This window comes from Mustela nigripes, chromosome 15 (assembly GCF_022355385.1).
Source record: "Mustela nigripes isolate SB6536 chromosome 15, MUSNIG.SB6536, whole genome shotgun sequence".
Classification (NCBI taxonomy): domain Eukaryota; kingdom Metazoa; phylum Chordata; class Mammalia; order Carnivora; family Mustelidae; genus Mustela; species Mustela nigripes.
The window spans coordinates 74,265,617-74,291,612 of record NC_081571.1 but is presented as its reverse complement, the minus strand read 5'-3'; the positions used below and the strand labels follow the sequence as shown (position 1 = coordinate 74,291,612).

General features: G+C 38.5%; 1 protein-coding gene and 1 long non-coding RNA gene across 3 annotated transcripts in view; both read right to left on the bottom strand.

The window, feature by feature from the left end:
- The window catches only part of LOC132002881 (uncharacterized), a 12,384-nt gene extending 11,375 nt beyond the window's left edge, over window positions 1–1,009 (bottom strand). Inside the window, exon 1 of the long non-coding RNA XR_009400054.1 lies at window positions 969–1,009. This is a non-coding gene — a long non-coding RNA (uncharacterized LOC132002881). The remainder of the gene's footprint in view (window positions 1–968) is intronic.
- Window positions 1–25,996, bottom strand: part of PCCA (propionyl-CoA carboxylase subunit alpha) — a 413,253-nt gene that overhangs the window by 263,318 nt on the left and 123,939 nt on the right. For both annotated transcript variants that reach the window (XM_059378122.1, XM_059378121.1), the window contains one exon: window positions 10,349–10,385. In XM_059378122.1, the coding sequence (XP_059234105.1) occupies window positions 10,349–10,385 (37 nt within the window). The remainder of the gene's footprint in view (window positions 1–10,348; window positions 10,386–25,996) is intronic.

Genomic DNA, 25,996 nt, shown 5'->3' with positions numbered 1-25,996 from the left:
AAAAAAAAAAAAAAAAGAAATATCTCCAAAGCTGACATTTCTATAGTAAACACTAAAAGAATGGAAACAAGAGTATAAAATTATCACCTTGGTAGAGAGGAGTGGAGGGGAAAATGGAAAAATAAAAACAGAACAAGAAAAAAATTTTACATCATCATTATAATCAAAAAGAAATCAAGAAAGGAGAGAAAACAGAATCCAGAAGAGGAACAAAAATAAAAAGCAGACAATATAAATAAATCAAAATACGGTAGTAAATACAATAAATGTACATGAACTACACTCACTGATTAAGAGACACTGCCACTCTGAATAGAAACAGAACAAAATGCTAGTCCAAACACCTACAAGAGATCCACCTAAAATAATGGTTCACTGGTTGACTGAAAGTTACAGGAACATACAAGGAAAAGACCAAAATAAGCTGGTTTAAACATATTATCAGGGGCGCCTGGGTGGCTCAGTGGGTTAGGCCGCTGCCTTCGGCTCAGGTCATGATCTCAGGGTCCTGGGATCGAGTCCCGCATTGGGCTCTCTGCTCGGCGGGGAGCCTGCTTCCCTCTCTCTCTCTCTCTCTGCCTGCCTCTCCCATCTACTTGTGATTTCTCTCTGTCAAATAAATAAATAAATAAAATCTTTAAAAAAAAAAAACATATTATCATATTATCATATTAAAAGCCAAACTTCACTACATTTTGATTAAAAGTAAAAATAGCCAAAAAGACACCTGTTACACTGTTACATTACCTATTAACTTATCTTAAGAATATACAGAGGCAAAACCTAAGAAGCAAGGAAGAATTGGGAAATCTACTCTCCCAAAAACTGATCAAACAGTCGAAAAGTCAGAAGATTTAAACATCCTAATAGGTAGTTCTGACCTATTGGTTGTTTATAAAATATAGTATACAATAATTTGAGACTATAAATTCTTTTCAGATATACATGTAAGATGTAAAGTAACTTACTCATTGGCCATAAAATAATTCTCACCAAATCAGAAAGATTCTAAATAAAAAAGAAAATATTCACTGATCAGAAAACAATTTAGAAATTAATAAAAAGCAGAAAATTTTCAATTATTTTAAAATACATTCCTAGGAAATACAAGTCAAAAATCTTAAGAGAAATCTGGGGTCCCTGGCTGGCTCAATGGTAGAGCATGAGACTCTTGACCTCAGGGTTGTAGGTTTGAGCCTCATATTTGGGGTAGGGATTATTTCAAAATAAAATCTGAAAAGGAAGAAAGGGAGAGGGAGCAAGGGAAATCTGAAAGCTCAGAAATGAGCAATCATGAAAAATACATATCAAAATTTTTAAGTAGGGATCTCTATTGAGAGCTCCACTTTAGGCCATTCCCCCAGCTGCTGAAAGTCTTGTTGGCAACTGACAGCAGACCGATCCTCAGCTTTCTGCCCAAAGTCTTGCCCCTTCTTAGGGGCAGCCCACAATCAGTGGTAAACGGACATGGGTATACAAAGGCTCAATCCCATGGCCCCAATTTCCAACAACCATGAAAGACCAGAGCTCTCTGTAGGATTAGGCCTTTGTTGAATCTGCATCTCAACTCAATTCAACTTCTCCTTCAGTCCAGTTTCTTTCACTCCCTCACGCATGCTGGCCCCAACAAACTTCCAGAACCTGTTTCCAAAGGAATCCCACCTGTGACAGGAACACATTTGGAAGGCTATACAGTGATTAAGCTTAAACAGACAGAACAGCGAGAAATGGAGAGAAGCTGACGAATTCAAGATGTGGGGGGTGATGACCATCACGCACGAATAGTGAAACCATACACAGAAATCTAGCAGTGAGCACTGAATCATGGGAAAAGCTTCACTGCTGATCTCACAATTTAGCCCTCTATGCTTCCTGCCTCTGTGATCCATGACACTGCAGATGGTAGAAATTCCATCAGCCTCATTCTCTGCATGAGGCTGGCAACAGAACAGAACTCCTTCCTACCCCACAACGTGACCGATGGGAAGCGAACACACAGGAAGAAGAAAATGTCTTTGTTGCTTAAGATCACAAGGAAAGAGCAATGCAAATGCGCAATCCTAGAACGCTCATGAACTAAGGACAACTACACGGACTCAAATGGAAATTAGCATATTACTACAGTTTCCAAGGAAATACAATTCAGAATACACTAGGAAATGTGGTTGCCATACAACACTGGGCTACGTGGAAAAGTTCCTACTGCATACACAAAGAGGTAGTTTAAATTCAACCAATTTGGGGAAATAAATACCATCATCAATACATTACCCATGCTGTATATCTGTATATATTTGGTCATAATTTTCTACTGATCTTATTGTTGTCTTTTAATTACAAATTAGTTATAGTTAGTTTTAACATTATCAACTTAGTTTTGCTGTATATGTTGGGTTCGCGCATTTCAGACTAAGGTGATACAGCCCGTGTGTGTTAATACTAACTGGGATCTACAATCATCCAGTAACTAGAAAGTAAACATGTTATTTACTGCGGTCCAGCTATGAATTATTCATATCTCTGCTACTACTACAGATATAGCATACATATAATCTCCAAAAAAGATACCAGAAGGGGATACTTATTAACACTAATTTTTCCACTGGAAAATGAAAAAGTGTGAGAAGGCACAGGATAGTTCGCCCTTCCTAAGTTGGCCATCCACACACATAACCATATAAATATATTTAGCTTAAGAAAGAATGACCCAGTATTGTACACATAAAGATATAATCAAGACGTGTTATAAGCTGAAGTAAACCAATAAATAACATTAATTGTTTTGATTTGGCAAGGAAAAGCAATTATTCTTTTCAGAAAAACTGATCTTGTCTACCTGTTTCCCTCTACTCAGGCAAATAAAATTTAGATCCCTAACTCTGCTCCAGGAAACAGAAATCAGGCACATTTCAATGTATTGATAAATTAGAGTAAAAGGGGTTCACGGGAAGTTTCCCAACAAAACCCAAAGGTCCCATGTTTTCACATTATCGTCAAAACATTATGCAGAGCCTTTTGCAATAGAAGAGAAAAAAGAAAAGGAATGCAAGAAAGAATAATAAAACAAAAGATGATTAAGGACTGAGAAAAACAATAAGGCAGGGGGAACTTGTAAAATCATGCTTAAACCCAGAACATTTATGCTGGGGTAATAAAAGAAAATATAAATAAGTACCCTAAGTGATGGGGGACGGGGAAGGATACAGAACTCTCATCTCCCAGGGAGTATCAGCCTGACCTCAAATGACCACATTCTTTCATCAATGGGAAAATAGCAAAGGAAAAACCTCACTTATGAATGGATTTCACAAAGAATACTTTAACACTACTCTCTTCAAAACGACTTTTCTTCAGGCATTTCTTACTAAATCTCCTTAGCACATGAAACATATCTTTTACTGAGGACCAAACTGGAAAATATGTTAACACGATATGATATTGTAAAGAATATCTAAATTATAATATTTTTTCAAAGGCTTCTTCAATGTATCTTCAACCACACAACCATATACCACGTGTGAAAAATTTCCTAAGCAGCATGAAACAGAGGAAATAAAAGATTTGGTGGCTTAGCCAAGTATTTCTATCCCTCTTAAGTGTGAACAATTTGTTCTTATTTATTTAAAAAAAAAAAGAAAATGAGCAACTTCGTTACTGTAATGCCATGTCAAAAGGAAGGTGGGCAGACGGGGAGAGGAAAACAGCCCAGGCAGAGAAGAAAGGAAGACCATAAGCCCCTACACACTCATCAGAGACAGAGAGGCCAAAGCAGTCTGTAGACTAGTATTAAAAAGAAACAAGTGGAAGGGAGCACCTGGCTGGCTCAGACAGTAGAACATAAGACTCTTGATCTCGGGGCTTTAAGTTTGAGCGCCACATCGAGTGTAGGGAGGAAAGGAGGGAAGAAGACAAGACAAGACATAGGAGAGCCTACATTGCAAAGAACGTAAGATGTCAGCATCAGAGATAAGTAAGAAGGCAGTAAGATTCAGTCACATAATTTCATACATCTGAATCTTAGATTCCTAGAAGCTTCCATCAGCCCAGCCTAATGAATCCAAGAACAACCTAAAAGAATTGCTGAGTAGTAGTTGTTAATAAGCACATACTAAATTTACTTGAATAATCTTAGATTATTTTTTAATTATCTATTTGCTGAGAGTTTATCATAATTTACTTAATATACCTGTTCTTCCCAGGTATCTCCATTACAAAATTAAAGATTAAGGGAAAACGAATAAGAAAATTAATGTCAAATTATGATCTACAAATATTACGAAAAAAAATTTTAAATGTGTAATTATTTAATTCATTTGTATACTGATACACACATTTGTTTGGATTCATTCACTGAATAACCACTTGCTGAATATATATTCTGTGATAAGCATAGTCTTAAGTACTAGAAATACAAAGGAAACTAACCCACATGGTCAACTATCTACAAAACCGTAACTAAATGAACATAAACCAATCATTTGCAAAGACAAATAAAATCTATTTAATGCAGGGAATCTCATGTGATTTTAAGAGAAAAGCAATCCATCAAGACAATTCCATGAAAGGGGCAGGGAGGTATTTCCATTTTGAACAAAGTTCTAGGAACACTGTAAGATGAGGAACACACTTCAGTTTGATAGTTTTTCCCTTCCCTTAAAAACTCTTTATAACTCAATCATCCAGTCAGTCGCTCTTCCTTTTAATAAAGAGATACTTGAGAAAAATGTGTATTCTTCTACTGTTGGGCAGAGTGTTCTATATATAAGGTCTAATTGGTTTAGAGTATTGTTCAAGCTCTCTATTTCTTTATCGATCCTCTCTGCAGGTGTTCGAGCCACTACCTAGAATGCAGTACTGCAGTCTCCCACTATTACTGCACAACTATTTTTCCTTTCATTCTGTAATGTTTACTTCATGTATTTTGGAATCTTTGCTGTTGGGTGCACATATGTTTATAATAATCAGTACATAACGCCTTTGTTTCTTGCAACAGTTTTAGACTCCCAGTCTATTTTGTCTGATATTAGTACATCCACCCCAGTTCTTTTTTGGTTCCTATTTGCATGGGATATCTTTTCCCATCCTTTCATGTTCCATCTACTTCTGTCTCTGGATCTAAGTGAGTTTCTTGTCAACAGCATAAAGCTGGATTGAGTTTTTTTATCCATTCTGTCAATATCTGGCATAGCGAGATACCATTTCACACACATAGGGATGGCCATATTTAAAAAAAAAAAAAACCTGAACACAAATGCTGGCAAAGATGTGAAGAAATCGGAACATGGCTGTTAGGAATGTAAATGGTCCAGTCAAGTGTGGAGAACATTTTGGCGGTTCCTCCAAAGTTAAACATGGAATTACCATAGAACTCAGCAATTCCACAACTAGGTATCCAGGCCAAAGAATTAAAGACGGGTACCCAAATACATGTAGATGTAGGTTCAAAGCAGTATTAGATGCAACAGTCAAAGGAGGAAATGACCCAACTGTTCACCCACATGTGCGTGCACAAACACAAAGTGGTATTCATTACATGCAACAGAATATGACCCAGTCACAAAAAGGAAGCCCCAATACACAGTAAAACATGGATGAACACGGAAAACAACTCTAACTGAAAGAAGTTATGCACAAAAAGTGCCATATTTATGAAACATTCAGAACAGGTAAATCCATAAGGGCAGAAAGTAAATTAGTGGTTGCCAAGGGCTGGAAGGCAGAAGGGGTGAAATAATGAGCATGGAGATTCTTTTGAAGCTAGACTCTTTGGAACTAGACAGTGGTGATGGGTGCATAACATTGTAAACATACCAAAAACCACTGACCTGCACACATTGAAAGACTTTTATAGTATTGAAATTTTATCTCAATTTTTAAAAAATTGAATCTTCAGTACAAAAGTTTAGAACTAGCTGACTCTGGACCTGGGGAGGATGGTGAGGACTGACTTGGAAGGAGCATGAGGGAACTCTCTGCGGTGACAGTCATGTCCAATACCCCAGTGAGATATCTGGGATACATATATGTATGCATATAATTTTAGGTTTTTAAGAATTTAGTGGGATACATATCTGCAATTATACTTTGAAATGCACCGAAATCCAGATGGATTAACAGATGCATAGATAAGTGATAAAGCAAATCTACAAAAAATTAATAGTGGAATCCTGGTGATGGGAATATAGGTACACACTGTAAAATCCTTTCAAAATGTTGTGTGACTGAATTTTTTCAAAATAAGAGAGGAAAAAGTTAACAAGAAAAACATCTACATAGAGATTAAGAATATGGCTATAAGAGGAATGACTGAGTGGCAATGTGAGTGTCTTCTTTTGAAGAAATGGCAGTGTAAGCCAATATATGAAAAGCTACAAGTCTTTTGTGTGAAAGTATCAGCTAGAGTATGCAAACCGCCACCCCAACACACTCACAAAAAACCTTATTCTAAGACTCTGAAGTTTGGTGTATTCATGAAAAGCAGTGCAACCAACGCACAGAAGGCAATGAAGGGAGGAGTATAAAATGAGATTGGAGAGAAAGGCAGGTGCCAAATCATTTGGAGTTGCAGTCAGGGGAAGGAATTTTGATTTTATCTAAATGCACGGAAAGGCCATTAGAAAGCTTCCAGCAAATACAGTATGGGATGAGATGAGGTGTGTCCTTACTGCTTAGAGTTTTAAAATATCACACTGACAGTTATGTGAAGAATGACTTCGAAGTGTTTACGAAAAGAGGAGAGAAACTATTGTCACAGTCCTTCCAAGGACAATGGTAGCTTGGGAGAGAGAACTGGTAATAAAGATAGTGAGTAATGAATATCGGAGGTTATTCTGAATGAAGGATTGACAGTATCTATTGATATACTGACAATAGGATGACAGGGCAACAACACCAGGATAGATCTTGGGTTTTAGCTTTAGCCACTGAGTAAAGGGAGTGACCTTTGCTGACATGTAGAAACTGCATGAAGCAGGCTTAGAGTAAGGTGAACCTGAAGATTAAAAAAAAAAATTTATTTAAATCAGGAACTATGTGAGATTCTGAGTAAGACGGCAAAAGAAAAGACTCAGAATAATCCAGAAGTAGTTAAAGGACAGGTTTGAGATCTACAATTTCTTTTTTACAATCAATTCCGTTTGATTGTATTGAGGACCTTTGATCGAGGAAAAAGATCAAACTTGAATGCAAATCGAGCTCACTGATTACTGTTGTCTGTCTCTGAGGTTAAAGATAAACTGAGGATCTATAGCCCTGTATCTCTAAACTTGGAGAGGTCAAAGGAAAATATCAGGAGTGAGAATGAGAGAGACAAGGAAGACCAAAAAACAAGCAAGCAAAAGTAACATATTAAGCCTTGATGGTCTCTCACCCTATCAACGATAAGAGGCTGTTTCTTCCATTCCACATACAACATGCTTAAGTGCCTTATAGTATCTTACACAAAGTGGTGACTCAAATCTTAGCTCTCACCCTCTAAGCCCATTAGTTTTGCAAAAATATAATGAAAAATCAATCGTCTTTGGCCCTAAAAGAACCTAAATTTAAAGCAGGCCCACCACTCAGTAGGTCTGTGACCTTGAGCAAATTACTTACCATTTCTAATCCTTAGTTTCTTAAATGTAAATGAAAATAATTAACCCAAGAATTAGCATTAGAAATAACATTCACAAAGTGCCAGCAACAAGGAAAAAATGCTCCACAAACAAGAGCTACTGTTATGTAAAAGACACCTAATTCATCAATGCTCCCGGCAGTTAGCTTCCTCCTTTGGCCGCATAGACTCCTGTTTCCAGAACAAGAAGTAAAGACACAGGAGAGGAGGGAACCACAGAAAAGACGATCAATTTATTTTCTCCATGTAACACAGAAAGAAGTGAAGCTCAGAAATCTGAATGACAAGGACAATCAGCTACCCAGAAATGGACAGGTTCAAAGGTTTGATTATAATTCAGCTGTTTAGAACTAGGAGCGTATTTTTCTGTGATTCCTCTGGAATCAATGTTTTATTCAACTCTTCGATGAATTCAGAAAGGCCCATCAAAAAAATAATGTAGTTAAAATGTGATACATCTCAATAAAATTAGTAGAAAACAAAACTGATCAATCACCAAAAGAAACAGAATACCAAGAGACTAATAATATATAATTCCATTTATTTTAGAACCTGGCACTTGAGGGAAAAAAGGTTTTTATGGGCGGTTTCCGTGGTGATTCAGAAGGGTTTTCAGGGAAATTCCAAATGCTTTATAAAGCTGATGACCCTGGTTCTTTATTATGTTTTATTTCACCTCAAGTTTTATGGCTTCCCTTTCTTTCAGCATAAGCAAAACACTAGCACTCTGACACTTAACAGCCATGATTACGATCATTTATTTCACAAATGAGAAGGCATAATTGGAGAAGAATTAGAAGATAGGAAAGAGGAAGGAGTTGTAAAGGTTATGCCTCAATATAAAAAAAAAAAAAAAAAAAAAGAGCCTGAGATCGAATTAGGTAACCTCTGGAGTAAGCTCAAAGGGGAGTAAAGCAGAGCATTCAAATATTAAGGGAGGAAAGCCAAGTGATGAGAACTGTTCAGAGTCCCGTTATGATTAACTGATTATTTTAAAGGTCACAGATTATTCTTTAAAAAAGGGGGGGGGGTAAAAGACAAGACACAAAAGCAAGCAATCTGCAGCCTGCCATTTATACAAAGGAAATGCTCAAGAGTTGATGAGTTATAATTCGAAATATGGCACGCCAACGTATTCATTATTTTCTTCTAATCCCTTTTGTTTCTCAAATTCCTCCCAAACATTCTATCCTTTTTATGTAGATACTATTGTGCTAACCGTATTATGGAGTTAATAACAATACTATCTAAACTAAAACCAGAAAGACAACTTTTTAAAAATCTAAGAGTATACAACAGAACAAAATGAAATTACTTAAGTGTCCTCAAAAGCCAACAGGTATGCTCCATGCCTCTAACTCTGTGAGGAATGCCAGTGATTTCAAACCTCGGGGAGATGCTTTTGATTTTTTCAAAGAATGAACCACAAATCAGTTCCATGTAGTCCAACTTATTCAGCAATTACTTCCTGTGAAGTACTGAAACGCTTTTTGAAAATGTTGATATGTCTGAAGAAATGATTAAGAAAGAGATGTTGTAGTCAGATAAAATAAGATTTTCTAAGACCTGGTCTTAAGTCCAAATCTACATCACTGGCAGCAATACTGCAAAGCAAATAAACAAAACACACTTAACCATGAGTCAAACCAAAATAATTTAGCCAGACCCAACTAGAAACAGGAACCCAAAGAACCAAACAACTTTCCAGATCACTGAAGAACTGTTAAGCTAGCCTGAGCCTAGTGTAAAAATGTTATTTACTAACTCAATTGGTTACTTTCAGAAATTAGACTTGTACGTGTGTACACACACTCACACACACACAAACTATGTAAATTTTGCCAAATCAAATGCTCTTCCAGTCAAAAGAATAATTCTGAATAATCAATCTTAATGAGAAAACAGGACTAAAGAAATGTTAATGTGGGATGCTGAAAAGTTTGGCCTTACCCAAGGAGGAATGCTAAGACGCTAAGATTTCCTGACCACCAAGAATTGTCTCATTCCTCTCACATACCTAAGGAAGTTCTGGCAAATGTATACAAATACTAATTTTATTAATACAACTGTGAAGTTATTTAATAGCATTGCTAATTCCTGACAACAATATACCCTCATATATTTTTCAATTAGCAAATACTGAAAACAGAATCGTGATGAGCAATAGGAATATTTTTAAAAAATAAAAAGTTGATAAGCCCTGCCCAGTGTAACTGTACCTAGAACAGTCAAGAAAACAGTCATTCAGACCTTCAGTTTATGTTTTATTTCAATTTATAAGATTCAGTCCTGATTTCTCACCTTCTTTTTCCTAGGACAGTTATTAAAGTTGATATTTAACATCTTAAGAAAAGGTAGGAACTTGAAGGGCCTTGTCAAATAGGAAAACTTCATTTTAATAATCTCTGCCATTAATAAGTTGTATTCTACTAAGTAAGTGCCTAAAATTTACATTACATCCAAGCTCAAGAGTTAAGACAACTCCTTCTTTTACCTAACCTGTGATTTCAATTTACAAGAGCTATAATTAAAGTCAAAATACAACTTAAAGTTCACTTTTTTGTTTCAAAACAGAACATGGTAAGTCAGCTGATACATTCTTCCAAAGGGACAAGTAATCAAAATCCTGAAAGTATTAAAATATTATTTGCTCTATGCGGTCACTTATTACATGTTTACTCGACCGTATCTGCTGAAAGACCTAGAAATGCTACGAAAGTTAATTTAAGAACTTACCAATTTCCCTTGCAATTCTGACAGCTTCATCTGCATCCTGTAAAAGCAGGAAATGAGACCCAACATTAATCCCATCAGCCACTGCACAATGTCTTTAGGGCAGTCATATATTGCACTACTGTCTCCTCTGATTCATTTAATGTTCAACTTTACAACCTTCTAACTCTTTTCATTCAGAGAAATGTAAAATTAATACCATAAGTGGAATGTAAATTCTACCTCATCATTATTATATTAAGAAACTCAAAGCAGTTTGAAATGAGCTGGCAGGAAGCACAACCAGAATTGCCAAATGATCTGGTGCAGTTGCTGGAATTTAACAGCAGAATTTAGATGTTTACAATCAATACTGAATCATAAATCAGATCATTAAAGCTTGTCTACCGCCAGCTTGTTCCTTTCCTCTGATATTTACATGTCATGTTTTCCTGGATTCTGTCAGCAGGGGGAGTTGATTCTCTATTGTTTGGGAGAGGCTCAAGATTTTCTAGAAATAAAAAGTAAATTTCCAGTGTCTACAGGAATTGCCAATTGTCCCCCCACAAATTCCTTTGGAAATCTCCATTACTTCTTCCTTTTCTTTTCATCCTTTTCTCCGGTACATATTTTATCTTTACTAGGTACATCTTGTTATGTAATTTAAAACCTTAAATTCCATGAACCAACTTGTGTGGGGGAAGCTTCCGAAAAGCCAAGGAGAGCAAATGCCTTCCAAAGAAGTACAAGGTTAAGAGTTAGTTGATGAATATAAGGATTAATTATTGATAAATACCAACCAGTGTAACTGCGAGAAGAAAAAGTTCCCTCGAATCTAAACCATTTCATTGATCATTAACGCTCACCTACCGCACAAGCACAGGACACTCCTGATACATTTCCACGAGAACAATAAGGAGAAAGCTGAAAAAGAAGGTGTTAAGCCCAAGCCTCCCTAGGAAATGTGGCTTTTCTTTACAACTCCTTGATGTAAACTAATCACCAGAAAAGACAATGTTTTGAAACCATTAGCTAGTAAGAATGCCTGAATTTTTGGAAAATTACTTTAAAAAAAGTAAAGCGAAGCCTCATATTTCGTAAGCTTTTTAAGCTAGTAATTTAAAAATGTAGAGTAACCATGTCAGAATCCTCCCCCAAAAGGAGGGGCGGGGGATGTTTATAACTGGTTCATTTATGCCTAATAAAAAAAAAAAAATCTTCCCTAAAAGTCTTCAGTACCTAATAACATCCTCTGAATAAGGAGGTTGGCAGGGGAAGTTGTCAGAAAAATTTAATTTCCTTTCATTAGCCAGTCTGCTCCACAAATAGGTGCTTGTTAAGTTCAAAGCGGTCCTGAAAGCGACATCAGTTTTAAGTCTTTTTTTTTTTTTTTAACTCCAAGCAGTCACATCTGCTAATGAGATTTTCCAAATAACAATTGTTTTCAAGGCAGAGATAAATCTATACCTCCCACTCTACTCTCCCAAAAATCAAGGTTTACTGCTTTATTACACCTTGCTGTTTTTGCTGACCCTACATTCTCCAAATTTTAGCTTAAAGGGATAAAATCCATGAAAAGGGTCATTTAAGAATGTTAGTGGTTTCCACACATTGAGTTTGAAGGTTCTTTGTTCAAGCCAGTGACAGTTACTGGAGAATACTTCCCCCTAATAGCCTCTCTGTCAGGAAGTGTTAAACCTGCCAAATGCGGACAATTAGTGCCTCACCAACAAAATACAGGAAGAGTGCTGGCTAATGGAAGCTGCATTATAAGAGCCTAGAAAGAAACTTTTAACATGTCTTTTCTTTCAGATGTGTAATAGTATATTTGCAAAATATATTTGGAGAGAAAATAACCTGCTGTCACAAAAGTCTGTTACCTTGAGAGAACTGACAAACAGGTAAATATTAAAAGATAATTCAGAGAATTCATTAGTCATATTTATCATATACACATTATGGATGTATGTGTGGACATATATTTACACAAAGCAAAACTTCTAAAAAAATTTTTTTGGTAACTACCACAGGTCCAACACTGCTAAAAAACTGTCTCAAAACAATCTTGTCTTTTAACTAATGTTATGTTAAGGAAACTTAACATATCTATGATACATTATTTGGGACATTTTTTTTTAATAATAGTTTATTTAAGATTCAGGTTTAACTGGGCAACCTATATTTTTATTTGGCAACTCTTAAGAAAAAAGTGTTTCTTAGTATGAAAAGCACATCTCACTAAAATAAACTTCCAAATAAAATTAAACTGTCTTAAAAAGTCATTTTTCCTTTGTCACTCATTTATTCCAAGATATTTTATTCAAGACATATTATATATTGGACACTTACACATTATTATCAGTTTCCACAAGAAGCTATTAAATACACTCATCTCTAATGTGTTCTTTTTGCATATTTAGCTATTATCAGGCCACATAATGAGATTAAAAGCCCAATATAGTTTTAAATTCAATGGCAATGACATATGACACAGTATAACTTCCTTAGAAGACTAGACAGGAAAACTTTTTTAATAAAAAGCCTTAAATCAAAAAGAAAAAGATCAACAATTATCAGGGAAAATGGACAAAAGATTAAATGAGAAGCTTCCATAAAATGAAATCCACAAGAATATATGAAATATGTACAATTTTAGTCATAATTATAGGCATACAAGCTAAAACAACGAGACACAACAGTTGATCTGCCAAAACCTGCCAAGAGCCAGGAGTGAAGGCCTGAAGATAAGCAGACCTGACTCTCACTACTGATGTCATATGAAATTGGTACTATCTTTTTAAGAACTGTTAGGATCTATCAAAAGTTTGAAGACCTCAATCTTTCAACCCAGCAACTTCATTTTTTGAAAGCTCTCCTATAGATATATCCACATGCATGCACACACAGAGATATATAAATCAACAATTTTTAATTTATTGCTGGTATTTTGAGGAGAAAATCTGAAAAACAACGTTGAAGGGCCTTCAATAAGGGACTGGTACTCAAAAGGATACATACATGCAATGGAATACGCCACAGTCTTTGAAAAGATGAGGCTGAGCCTTACGTGGTACTACTTGAAATAGCTCTTGCATTCATGGAACTCACAGGCTTCCTTAGTAAGGGAAACCGAAAGAGCAAACAGACCAACTGAGAGCTGAAATCAACGTTACACGCAAATAACCAGGACTGTGGGAGACAGACAGGGAGAACATGCTGTCAACACACGGCCCAGAAAGGGCCCTCTTCAGGGCACCCGGACGGCTCCATCAGTAGAGCATGTGATTCTTGATTTGGGGGTTGTAAGTTGATCCAGATCCACGTTGGGGACAGAGACTACTTAATAAATTCGTCTTAAATAAAGAAGAAAATGAAAGAGTCCTTCTGAAGTAAAATGTAAACTGAAGCCTGAGGAGAACAACCACTGCCCTGGCAAGATTTGGGGTGAAAGAAGTCTAAACAGAAAGAACAACATGAACAAAACCCAAACTCAGAAGGTATTTCATATGTTCTAGAAACCACGCGAGTCCATGAGGTGCAAAATGAAGACAAAAATCAAGTGGCAGAAAAGGACAGCAGGAAGGCCAGTGGCGGGCCTGGCCCATCGGCTGGACCTTTCGGGACTCAGCACAGAGTTCCAAATGCCCCGGCTCTGTGCCGGAGAAAGAGGACTGGGGTTTCGGAAGGTAACCCCTCTACTCTAAGAATACCTCAAATATAGTGAGCACTGTGGCAGAAGCAAGTTGTAGGAGAATATGTATAGTGTGACCTTGTCTTTTTTTAATGTATCAGTATTATTTCTCTGATTGCTGAATATTATTCCTTGGTATGGATATGCCACATTTTTTTAATCCATTCATCAGCTGATGGAAATGTAGACTGTTTTGAATTTTTGGTTACTATGAAAAATGCTCCACTGAGCATCTGTGTACAAATTTTTGAGTGCACGTACATATTCTGGCTATACAACTAGGAGTGAGATCACAGGGTCCCACAGTAACATTATATTTAACCTTTTGAAGAACCACCAAACTGTTTTCCAAAGTGGTTGCACCATTGTACACTTCCACGAGCAGTGTATAAAGGCTCTCACTTCTCCGAATCTTTGCCAGCATTTGGTAATACTCCACTGTAGCCACCCTCGTGGTTGTCAAGTGATTTGGTATCAGTACTTGGTCCTGCCTGCCTGCCCCGCCAGCCCCCGGGTCTCTTCCTACCTTGACTCTCCTTCCCACCCCCAAGCCCGCCAGACATTCTCCAGCTCCCGGGCCCGTGTGCCAGTACCAGGCCCTGAAGACAGGCGGGAAATTGCCTTCATGCAATTTCCAGTCTGATGGGAAAGGCAGGCCCTTAAATGACAATACAGCAGCTAAGAAACCATTACCAAGATGCATGCTACGCAGAAAAAGTGAAGAGGGCATGTGACGACAGAGAATGTGGATTCCAAAACTAGAGCTCCAGGAAACTTCTCAGATGCAGCTACTGTGAAAGAGACCGGAGGAGTGAAAGCGGGGAGGAACGGAGCCCAGGGCCGGGGCCTGAACAGCGAGCCAAGCGCAGAGTGGAGCAGGGCTGCACTTGAGCCTGAGAGCAAGAAAATGAAAAGTCCTCACTATGGCTGCATTTTGAAGGATCGGAGCATATAATTTACTTATTATTTTGAGTATTGTCTACCCTCTGCATCTTCCTACCACATTAAGGTATAAGCTCCCTAAAAGCAAAAATATCTAACTGGTTCAGGGATAGGTTTAAATTCCTAGAACTGCCTGGCGCATCGTTCGTCGTTCAGGAAAGAGCCGTTGCTGAACGAAAGCCTGACGGAACCAAGAAACAAATGAAGAATTTAGAGAGAGGCAAGAGGGATATGAGTTTAGCTGGGAAGCAAGGGCCTAGGAGAGAAAAACTACCATTTTCTCTTAAACTCAGGGGTACGTGCTTCAATTCAAGTTTCACTGAAATCTCACTTTCTCCAGAAAGCCTTTCCAGTCCTCCTACAGCAGGTGAGGTGTCACTGACCAGATGACACTCTGCCCTTCAATTATGACAACCCTGTCACTTACCCTCCAGGACAGCAATGACTAAGTCAGCTACTCTCTAAGAACCCCCCAGGGCTTGATACATCAACACATTATTTGTTGAATGAATCAACAACTAGCCATCAGCTTCCACAGAAATAAGTCTGTTGCCTGAAGGATCTGCTCCAGCGTCAATGGAACTGCTCATCCCCAGCTGGAAGTGAATAAACTTACATCCAAGGAGAGGTAGTGGCTTGGCCAAATTCGCATGTCTACAGCAAGCAAGTACCCCACAGCGGTCGGGAGCAGGAGCTCCAGAACCAGCGAGGCTTGGGTTTTGCTTTAGCATATGCGGAAGCATACTCCGTGACATACCATTGCTGCCAGGCAAAACCGCACCCAACATGTAGCCTCCCCCCTCTTCTTTCAACCCTCAGTCCAGCACTTTTCTTACTTACTGAATGTTTGAAACGTGGGTGGGTTTCACAGAACCCATTCTTTTCATTTTAGAGCCTATTCTTAAAAAATAGTACTTCTTAACTGTAACTTTATTTTTTTTAAATGTTATGTTTTATTTATTTGAGAGAGAATAAGAGAGCGCAAGCCGGGGGGCATGGCCAAGGGAGAGGGAGAAGCAGAGTCCTAGCTGAGTAGGGAGCTGAGTAGGGGCTCAATCCTATTATTCTGGGATCATCTCCTGAGCTGAAGGCAGATGCCCAACCAACTGAGCCACCCAGGTGTCCCTTAACTGTAATTTTAAATGCATATTTCATTAGTTTAAAAGATCAGGGGCACCTAAGTGGCTCTGTCAGTTAAAAGATCAAACTTTATAAGACAATATGTTTTCAAATTTTTCAAAAAAAAAAAAAGTAAGAGAAAACAGACATTTAATAAAAATGTAAAATAAGTATTAAATTTTATCTTACCAAATATACTTCACTCTTTGTTTATATAAAACAAATCTCTTTTAAGCAAAACATCATTATTTCTTCATTGATCCAACCTGGCAATATTTGAAGAAAAAGCAGAACTGATTCTACTTACTCTTAGCTTTAGAACAAACTTTTTGGGTTTTCTAAAGATTTTATTCTTAAGTTATCTATACACCAAATGTGGGGCTCACAAGAGTCACATCTACTGACTAAGCCAATCAGGCGCCCTTAGAACATTCTTTTTTTCCTTCTTCTTCTGTAAGATTTTATTTACTTGAGAAAGAAAGTAATAAGCAAGACAGAGAGAAAGAGAGAACAGAGAGCACAAGCAGGGGGAGGTGCAGAGGGAGAGGAAGAAGCAGACTTCTCTAAGGAGGGAGCCCCTGATCCCAGGACTCCAAAATCATGATTTGAGCCGAAGGCAGATGCTTAACTGACTGAGGCACCAACGCACCCCCCAGCCGCTGAATTTTTTTAAGATTTCATTTATTTATTTGACAGAGAGAGATCACAAGTTAGGCAGAAAAGCAGGCAGAGAGAGAGAGAGAAAGAGAGAGAAGCAGGCTCCCTGCTGAGCAGAGGGCCCAATGCGGGACTCGATCCCAGGACCCTGAGATCACGACCTGAGCCAAAGACAGCGGCTTAACCCACTGAGCCACCCAGGCACCCCCCACCGAATATTCTTAAAATATTCCCCACATCTACTAACTGTATGACATATGATACAACATATGAAAATACTACGGGGGGGCGGGGGCGGTGCCTGGGTGGCTCAGTGGGTTAAAGCCTCTGCCTTTGGCTCAGGTCATGATACCAGGGTCCTAGGATCGAGCCCCGCATCGGGCTATCTGCTCAGCAGGGAGCCTGCTTCCCTTCCCCTCTCTCTCTGCCTACTTGTGATCTCTGTCAAATAAATAAATAAAATCTTAAAAAAAAAATACTACAGGGATTAAGATAGCATATTCTATTAAGGAAGTGTTCAATGATATTCTGTAATTTATTTTTTTTTAAGATTTTATTTATTTATTTGACAGACAGAGATCACAAGTAGGCAGAGAGGCAGGCAGAGAGAGAGAGAGGGAAGCAGGCTCCCCACTGAGCAGAGAGCCCGATGCGGGACTCGATCCCAGGACCCTGAGATCATGACCTGAGCCGAAGGCAATGGCTTAACCCACTGAGCCACCCAGGTGCCCGATATTCTGTAATTTATTAAAAGAAAACTTCTAACAGGTAGGACAACAATCTCCTGAAAATCAAAGAAAAATCAAATATAAAAATTTCAACAGAAGCAATAAAACAAATCTAATGCTACTGATGCCTTTACACAATTTTCAAATGAAGAACACAGAATATTTCTGTTTTCATATCAAAAGTTAATACAGTTGAGAGAACACTGAAAAGCACAAAACCAAATGAAACCAAGTATTAGCAACCATATTCTTACGGCTTCAAAGCAGGAAGAAGGAAAAAGGATTGGTCCAACAATATGATCTGATTCAAATCCCTGTGGTTCATTCTGTAATCACAGCCTATAATCCCAGTTTGAAGAAAGCCACATCTTGGTTCTGAAGTTACAGAGCACTTGGGAACCCTGATGAGGTAAATATTAAACCATATAGTTCCAGCAGTTCCACAAATGGAGGAGCAAAAACAGCACCAGAACAACTAGCCATCTCTTTTACCCCTCTTTTTCAGTACAACTTATATTAAAGGAGCGCCATCACTTAACCCGAGAGCAAAACAGTAAAAAAAAAATTCAGTGACAGGAGGGGTTGGGCGATGTTGCTGTAAACAAATAAGCAGATCACAAAAATGTCATAAAGGGCTAAGAAAAATCTAGTGCCTTTTCTACAAGCCTTTTTGTTCATACTCTCCAGCCCCCACCTGGGAGGCATCAAAGTGCAAAGGCTAAGAACTCGGGTGCTTGGGCCAGAAGGCGGGGCTCAACACTGGCTCTCTCAGAGAGTGAGCCCGCTACCTCCCCGGCTGCATCCCTGGAATCTGGTTTCCTCATCTGTAAGCTGGAGATAGTGGCAATTTCTATCTCCTAGGATCACTGAGAAGATGAAATTAGTTGGCACACAGTATGCCTGGCAATATGGGATAAAATGAGCAGCCCCACCACAGAGTGCCAGGTCTGCTCCTTGCCTGCCAGTCTTTGGCTGGGGTATCTTGTGGTCATCATTTAGCCTCTGAACCCGTATAATGCAGAATTAATACCAGCATTGCAATACCGCAAAAAAATGTGCACCTGCATCCCCAGGACACTCTACTGGGGTCAGACGATCTGTGCACTCATTGTGGCTGGTGGGTAGGGAAGAAGAGTGGGGAAGGAAAGCAAAAACTGTAATAAGGACAGGCATATTTAAATAGTCATCTCTGATGCTAAACACCCAATTCACTCCAACAGTAATTCAGACCGAAACTCTTCTCACTTGCTATACTGCCTACTTAACAACCCTGAATTCTGTACTCAATGGATGAGAGAGTCCTTCTACTCATTCACACGGAAAGCTACTTAAGAGTTCACTTTCCTCAACTGGTTCTAGAACAAATCAGCAACTGTTTGGGGGAGCCGGGGATGACTGCTTCTATATGCTATGGGTAAACACTTATCTGTACACAAAAAGCATCCTCAGGGGCACCTGGGTGGCTCAGTGGGTTAAGCCGCTGCCTTCGGCTCAGGTCATGATCTCAGGGTCCTCGGATCCAGTCCCGCATTGGGCTCTCTGCTCAGCAGGGAGCCTGCTTCCCTTCCTCACTCTGTGCCTGCCTCTCTGCCTGCTGTGATCTCTCTCTGTCAAATAAATAAATATAAAATCTTAAAAAAAAAAAAAAAAGCATCCTCAAACTACTCTGCATTCTTATAAACGTAAAGCAAAAACATTCAACAGTCCTGAGTTCAGGAAACGGGTTCTAGTTGATTGTGTTTTCCAGACAACTCTGAATCAAGCAAAAGACTGAATATCCTTTCAAATCTTCCTAAACATTTTTATACCATTTTAACACACTTTATACACATTTTTATAACCATAAAACGGCACAGTAAAAGTAACTGAATCCTTTTTCAAAAATAAAAAAGCCTCTTGAGGCATCATCAGGAAGGTCACTCTTGGTTTAGCAGGACAAAAGGATACTGATGTCTAATAATGTACTTTTTCATTACCAGGACACAGCTTTTCAATTTTTTGGTTATTTTGGTTTTTAAAATGATTCCCTTTATGCTAGTTTTTGTTGTTATTATTTGGCTCTTTTTGCTAAAGCAAGAGTACAGTTTTTAAAATCCGGCTAATTAGGTGACAGAAAAGATGACTACTTTAAGCCTAGACTGTGACATTTACCAACCTCATTCAAATACATTACCACACTGTGCTCTGAGATGTAAAGGGCAACAGGAACTCGGAGATGTTTAATGAACGTCCCCCAAAGCTGGAATGCTGATATCACAACAAAATGCAGTGATCCCTCCCTCTGCCCCACTCCTGACGTGTACCAGATCAGAGAAATGACAAATTCTACTTTAAGTCTCTATCATTTCATGCCCAACAAAAGCACTTTTAACTCACTGACCAACCTCGCTTTGCACTGCTCCAATCCGTTTCCACATCACAAATCAAAGAAAGTTATCTGATTCTACAATTTTATCATGTTAACTTTTTTACAGGAAACCATTCAGAGGCTCCCAATGCGAACAGAGCCACCCCCACACCCAGGTGTGTCAAAGTCAAGACCACACATATCTGGATCCTTATTTTCTCTCCAGCTCAGTCTTTCTGCGTCCTCGGGTGCTCAGACCAGCACTTTTCTAAAGCTCACGCAGGGGCTCAGCAACAAACTTTACCAATAAGGTGTTCTTGTGTACCTTAAAGCTGTGTCTCAGTGCAGCTCGGCAGGGAGCCTGCTTCCCCCTCTCTCTCTGCCTACTTGTGATCTCTCTCTCTCTGTGTCAAATAAACAAAATCTTAAAAAAAAAAAAAAAAAGAAAAAGAAAAAGAAAAAAAGAAAGCTGTGTCTCCCATCACTTTTTAGCTAACTCACTACTACTCAAACTTCAGCTATCACTTAGCTATCACTTCCATCTGCCATGGCGTCCTCAAACTAGGTTAGGCGGCCCCCCTCCTGGAGACCCATGCACTCTGAGCTTCAAATAATTAAAATGTACTAAATCGCCTGTCTACTTGTAGGTCACCTAAGGGGACTTAAAACCCTTTGAAATCAGAGTCTGTAACTCATTATTCTTTGTTAAACAAGTGGGCTGGGGTTCCAAATTCTGTCTTCGACCAGCTTCAGATGCACACCCTACTACAATGCTCTCAAGCTCTAGAGATCAAGGTAATAAGATGTTGAATAAAACAGAACTTGTTAAAGGCAAATACTTGTTATCAGATGACTGCTTGAGGATTATACCTTAAAATAATGTGGTTTCCCTCTAATCGAAAAAATGATTCAAGAACAAGACATAATGAAAACCACACACAAGATATTCAGACTGTGGCAAACCATCTCTATACACCCTCCATACACTAGCCTAAATATTCAAATGGAAAAGGAAGAAACGTTTTAAAAAGAAATGTAACGAACTGAAACCACATTAATTTACTCAAATTAGGTGAACATTACTTGGCGGGGGAATCTAGAAAACAGTTGTCAAGAAAAAAAGAAATTTAGGGGCGCCTGGGTGACTCAGATGGCTAAGCAATTGTCTTTAGCTCAGGTCATGATCTCAGGGTCTGAGATCATGAGCCACATTTTGGGCTCCCTGCTTAGTGGAGAGTCTGCTTCTCCTTCTCCCTCTACTGCTCCCTCTGCTTGTGTGCTATCTTGCTCTCTCTGTCAAATAAATAAATAAAATCCTTTTAAAAAGGAAAGAAAGAAATTTAGCCTTAAAGATACTATAGGCTAAGGGGGGGGGGGGGGGTCAACAAACAAACTAAAGCAAAACAAAAAAACCAACCTATTATTTAAAAAAGATAGAACTACCTATAGTTAACACATACATGCTTCCAATGGAAAAGTATTGCTAATACAATTGCTAAAACCACATGGTATTCCAAAAATTTATACAATTTATTTGCATCAGCAAAACTCTACCTGCATAGATATCCTTAAAAGTAATCTCTTATGTAAGAAATCTAAAACTATTAAATGTGAAGAACAGTGTAGTTCCAAACGAATGTAGTTACTACAAAAGAAAACTAAATAACCGAACTTTAAAAAGTATGTGCAGCCTCTTATAACAAATAACTAAAAGTAAGCTAGAAATAAAACCAGAATGAAAATTAAGGAGCAAAACAAAAGAACATTCCTAAAATTATTTTTAAATGTTTATCTGAAAAATGTAACCTACATGTTCAGTTAGGGCTTAACTAAATTCAGACAACAGGTGTCAAGAACTATACACCATAGTTAAAAGTGACACAGGTAATGAGAATCTGCCATTATGTGAAGGCATGAATGGATCTTAAAAGTCGCCTAAAGCATACGATGAAACAAAACTGAAAAGGTAAGTGGATTTTTCTTCTACTTGCTACTTATCCCTATTTTACAAATTAACAGCAGCTGCAAATTCAAATGCAGATTGTAAAATGCAGCCTCCCCGAAGAGATGAACTAGTTGAACGAGCAAAGCCAACTTCATTATAGCTACTACATTTAAAGATACTGACACTTTGAGGCAATCTGGGAGGTTCCACTAAGTTCTGTTAAAGACCTTGGATTCGGAAAAACCGCAGAGCTCCTCTGATGCCCAGTGAGCCCCCACCAAGGGGTGTCCCCAACCACAACAGTGACAAAAATCTCACCAGGGAGAGCTCCGATTTCTTTTTTAGGAAACTCGGGAATGAGGAATTCTTTGATATTTGGATTAGATTTGAAAATGATTATTAGTAGAGGAAGACCTCCTTATTAGAAATAAAATATCCTCGACATTTTTTGTTCTAAACCCACAGACAAAGTTTATGTGGAAGAAGACAAATATAGGACCTATAAGTTCACCTTCATGTAGCTCCAGAGGCTGATGTATTCAGAGGATTTCATCACACTGGTATCTGAACAGGATAAAATTTCCTTTGAAACCGCATCAAAACCTTGAGGGGTGCCTGGGTGGCTCAGTCAGTTAAGTGTCCGCCTTTGGCTCTGGTCATGATGTCAAGCTCCACAGGGGGCTCCCTGCTCACTGGGAAGTCTGCTATTCCCTCCCCTCTGCTCCCACTCGTGCTCTCTCAACTCACTCTCTCTAATAAGTAAATAAAATTTGCAAAATCAAACAAACAAAACTTGAGAAGTTTTTGTCTTGACTTTTGTCCACGGGAGTCTGGATCTGGAAGAGCTCTCCCTTCCAAATTTAAACCACCACGACATTGCATATGGTCAGGTCTACCATTAGAGATGGCCAACCACTACGCTGGGGGCCCAAGACGTGAGGTGAACAAACAACACATTTGATATGTTCTTAAAGATTCTCATGGGTTTGTCTCAGGACAAGTCTATGCTCTCTCTGAAGCAAACCTCTCCTTAAAGGTACTAAATCCAGAAATCAAGTTTATGTTCCTATGCTTCTAAAAACCAGAATCTTACCTAGGATAATTAAAAATTATCACAGACTCCTCTGTAAGCTTTTGATATGAATGGTTCATGTGAGAGTCACCTGATTGGATAGGGGGGCAGTTAATAAAAAGCTCAAATACCTCATGTTCTGTAATTTTTTCATTACAATAAAGAAGCTTCCAAAAGAAATTCGGATTCCAAATTTGCTTCCTTGTGAAATTCACAGGGAAAACAAAGTTCAAAGGAAGAAGGAAAGACATAGGAAAAGCCAAACAAAAAATGTGAAAAATTTAAAACTCTGTCGAACCCGATGGTCTTTATCCTGCATTTCCCCTGGTCTGCTCTTCTTCCACTGACCTGCTCTCCCTTTCTTCTAACTGGCCAGAAATCCTCCAAGCAAGATTACCTTTTAAAATTAAGCTAATTTCAGAATTGGCTCAGCCTTGACGCCTAAATTAAAACTCTGGTCTCATTCTGAACTCAGAGGCATTACCAAAGACTTTCCAAAGCTTACAAAGATTAGATAGAAATTTACAGAGAGAAAATGGGGAATGCATAAATAATCCAGGGTCCCCAGATAGATATGAATCGGCTCACACTGCTAGTAAGAACCTGAGATAAGGGGCGCCTGGGTGGCTCAGTAGGTTGGTATCTGTCTTCGCTTCAGGTCATGATCCCAGGATCCTGGGATCGAGACTGTCGGGCTTCCTACTCATCAGGGAGCCTGCTTCTCCCTCTTCTTCTGCCTCTCACTTGTGCTGGCTCTCTCCTATAATGCTCTCTTAAAAGAAGAAAAAAAAACAAAAACAAAAAACGAAAGAAGGAAAAAACCTGAGATAAAAGGGGCGCCTTTCAGGGGGCTTCAGCTCAGGTCATGATCTCAGGGTCCTGGGATCAATCCCCATGTTGAGCCCCTGCTCAGCCTGCTCGTCCCTCTGCTGCTCCCCCTGCTTGTGTACTCCGTCTGTGTTAAATAAAATCTTCTTTTTTTAAATGTTTTTAATTTAAAAATTGAAAAAAAAAACAGAGATTAAATACATACATACATATACACACACACACTGGATACAAGGCAAAATGGAAGACCTAAGAGTGACTTCAGACTCCTAATTGCACAGGAAACCAGACAAGTTTAGAAAAACTGGAAATAATGGGAAAGGTCCTGGGGAAGCTACTATCAGAATCTTTTCTATGAACATAGGGTGGCCTCTGATCTAGTTGTGCTGGCAAAGAAAGGAGATGTCTATTGGGCACCTCAGAAACAGGCTCCATAGTACATGTAGGTATTCAGGAGTGGACCCCGAAGCAATTGTGATCCAGCTCCTTCCTCACTTTTTGTGAGTAGCCTTAAGCCAGAAACAGAAAATTTTATAAACATGCAAAAACTGGTGGAAAAAGTCACACAGACAGATCTTTAATTCGATACTATAAATTTTGAAAGAGCCCACAGACAAAAAGCAGAATAAGAAGCAGAATAAATTGATGGCCTTACAGATAAAATGAGATGTTTCTACTCCAGACATTAAAGCAATCTCTTGAGAGGTGCCTTGGTAGCTCAGTCAGTTAAGCATCTGACTCTTGATTTCAGCTTAGGTCATCTTCTTCCTACAAGACACCACACCCACTGACTTCATGGGAAAGAATATGTAGGACAAACAGAATTTCCAGAACATACGCTCTCCTAAAGACCACGTGTGTGAATTCCTGAGGATTCTGCTATTCATCATCAAGACAGAATTAACTTAGCCTCTGACTCATTACTACCTTTGTGACCAAAACCAAGCCCCTACTGAAGATCTCAAGATCTTGGGGGGATAAATACCCCCAAAGAACTCAAATATTTTGTTGAAAAAAATTAAAACTATACTGGCAGAAATACTGGGGCAAAATAGATCACAGTTCATAATAAGCTATCCAAACCACCACCTGAATTTATACAGCTCTCTAAAACAAGAATGAAAAGAAAAAGAAAAAGAAAAAAACAACAGTTGACAGCCTACTAAAGAAAAGACTTGTCACACTTGTCACACTCGGCTCAGTCTTTCAAATCTGCAGTTACGGTGTGGGCTATACTGCCTTTTAATTTGGAGGCTCAACTGGGGACAAATCCAGGCTCATTCAGATGGTTGGCAGAGTTCAATTCTTTGTGGCTGCATGACTAAGCACCCTACCTTTCTGCTAGCTCTCAGAGAGACTGCCCTAACTCAGATCCTCAGAAGCTACCTGAAGTTTATTGTCATGTGGACTTCCTCAAAATGGCTCCTTATGTCAAGTCAAAAACTAGAATTTGTTCTCTCGTCTCCTAAAATGGAGTCTTATATAATGAAACATACTTATAGCAGTAACACTCAGTTACTCTCCCCTACAATGCAAGTTAATGCAGTGATAGCAAATCACCTTTGCTCTATAATATAACCTAGTTCAGGAAGTGACATGTCATTACCCTTTGCCATATTCTAACAGTTAGAGAAGCAAGTCACAGGTTTTACCCAAACTGAAGAGAGGATTATACAAAGGTCTAGATGCCTGACAGTTCCCCAAAAAGTTAAACATGGAATTACCATATGACCCTACAATTCCATTCCTGGATAAATACCCCCAAAGAACTCAAGACAGATACTCAAACAATTGCACACAAATGTTTGTAGCAGCATTATTTATAATCACCAAAAGATGGAAATAACTCGGATGTCCATCAACTAATGAATGGCTTCTTAAAAAAAGAAAGTGGTTTAGTCCTATTATGGAACATTATTAAGCCATAAAAAGCGATGAAATACTGATAAACTCTACACATGGATCTTATATTCTACTTAGTTTATTATTAAACCTATCTAAAGTCCTTACCTCCATATATTTGCCATTACATACTTTCCATTTAATTTTACCTAGAGACTCATATTCCCTGGCTAAATTCTTTAAAAATATTTTTTTAATTTATTTATTTTAGAGAGAGAGGGAGCAAACAGGCAGGAGAAGCAGCAGAGAGAGAGGGACAAGCAGACTCCACACTGAGCACAGAGCCCAATATGAGACTCAATCCCATGACTTTAGGGATCAGATCAGGACATGAGCCAAAAGCCAGAAATTCTTTCTACGTTTTTTTTTTTCCACATTTTCTTCAAAAAAACCTTTTTAACAGATCAATTGTACTTATTTCACAGTTATCATCAACCCCAG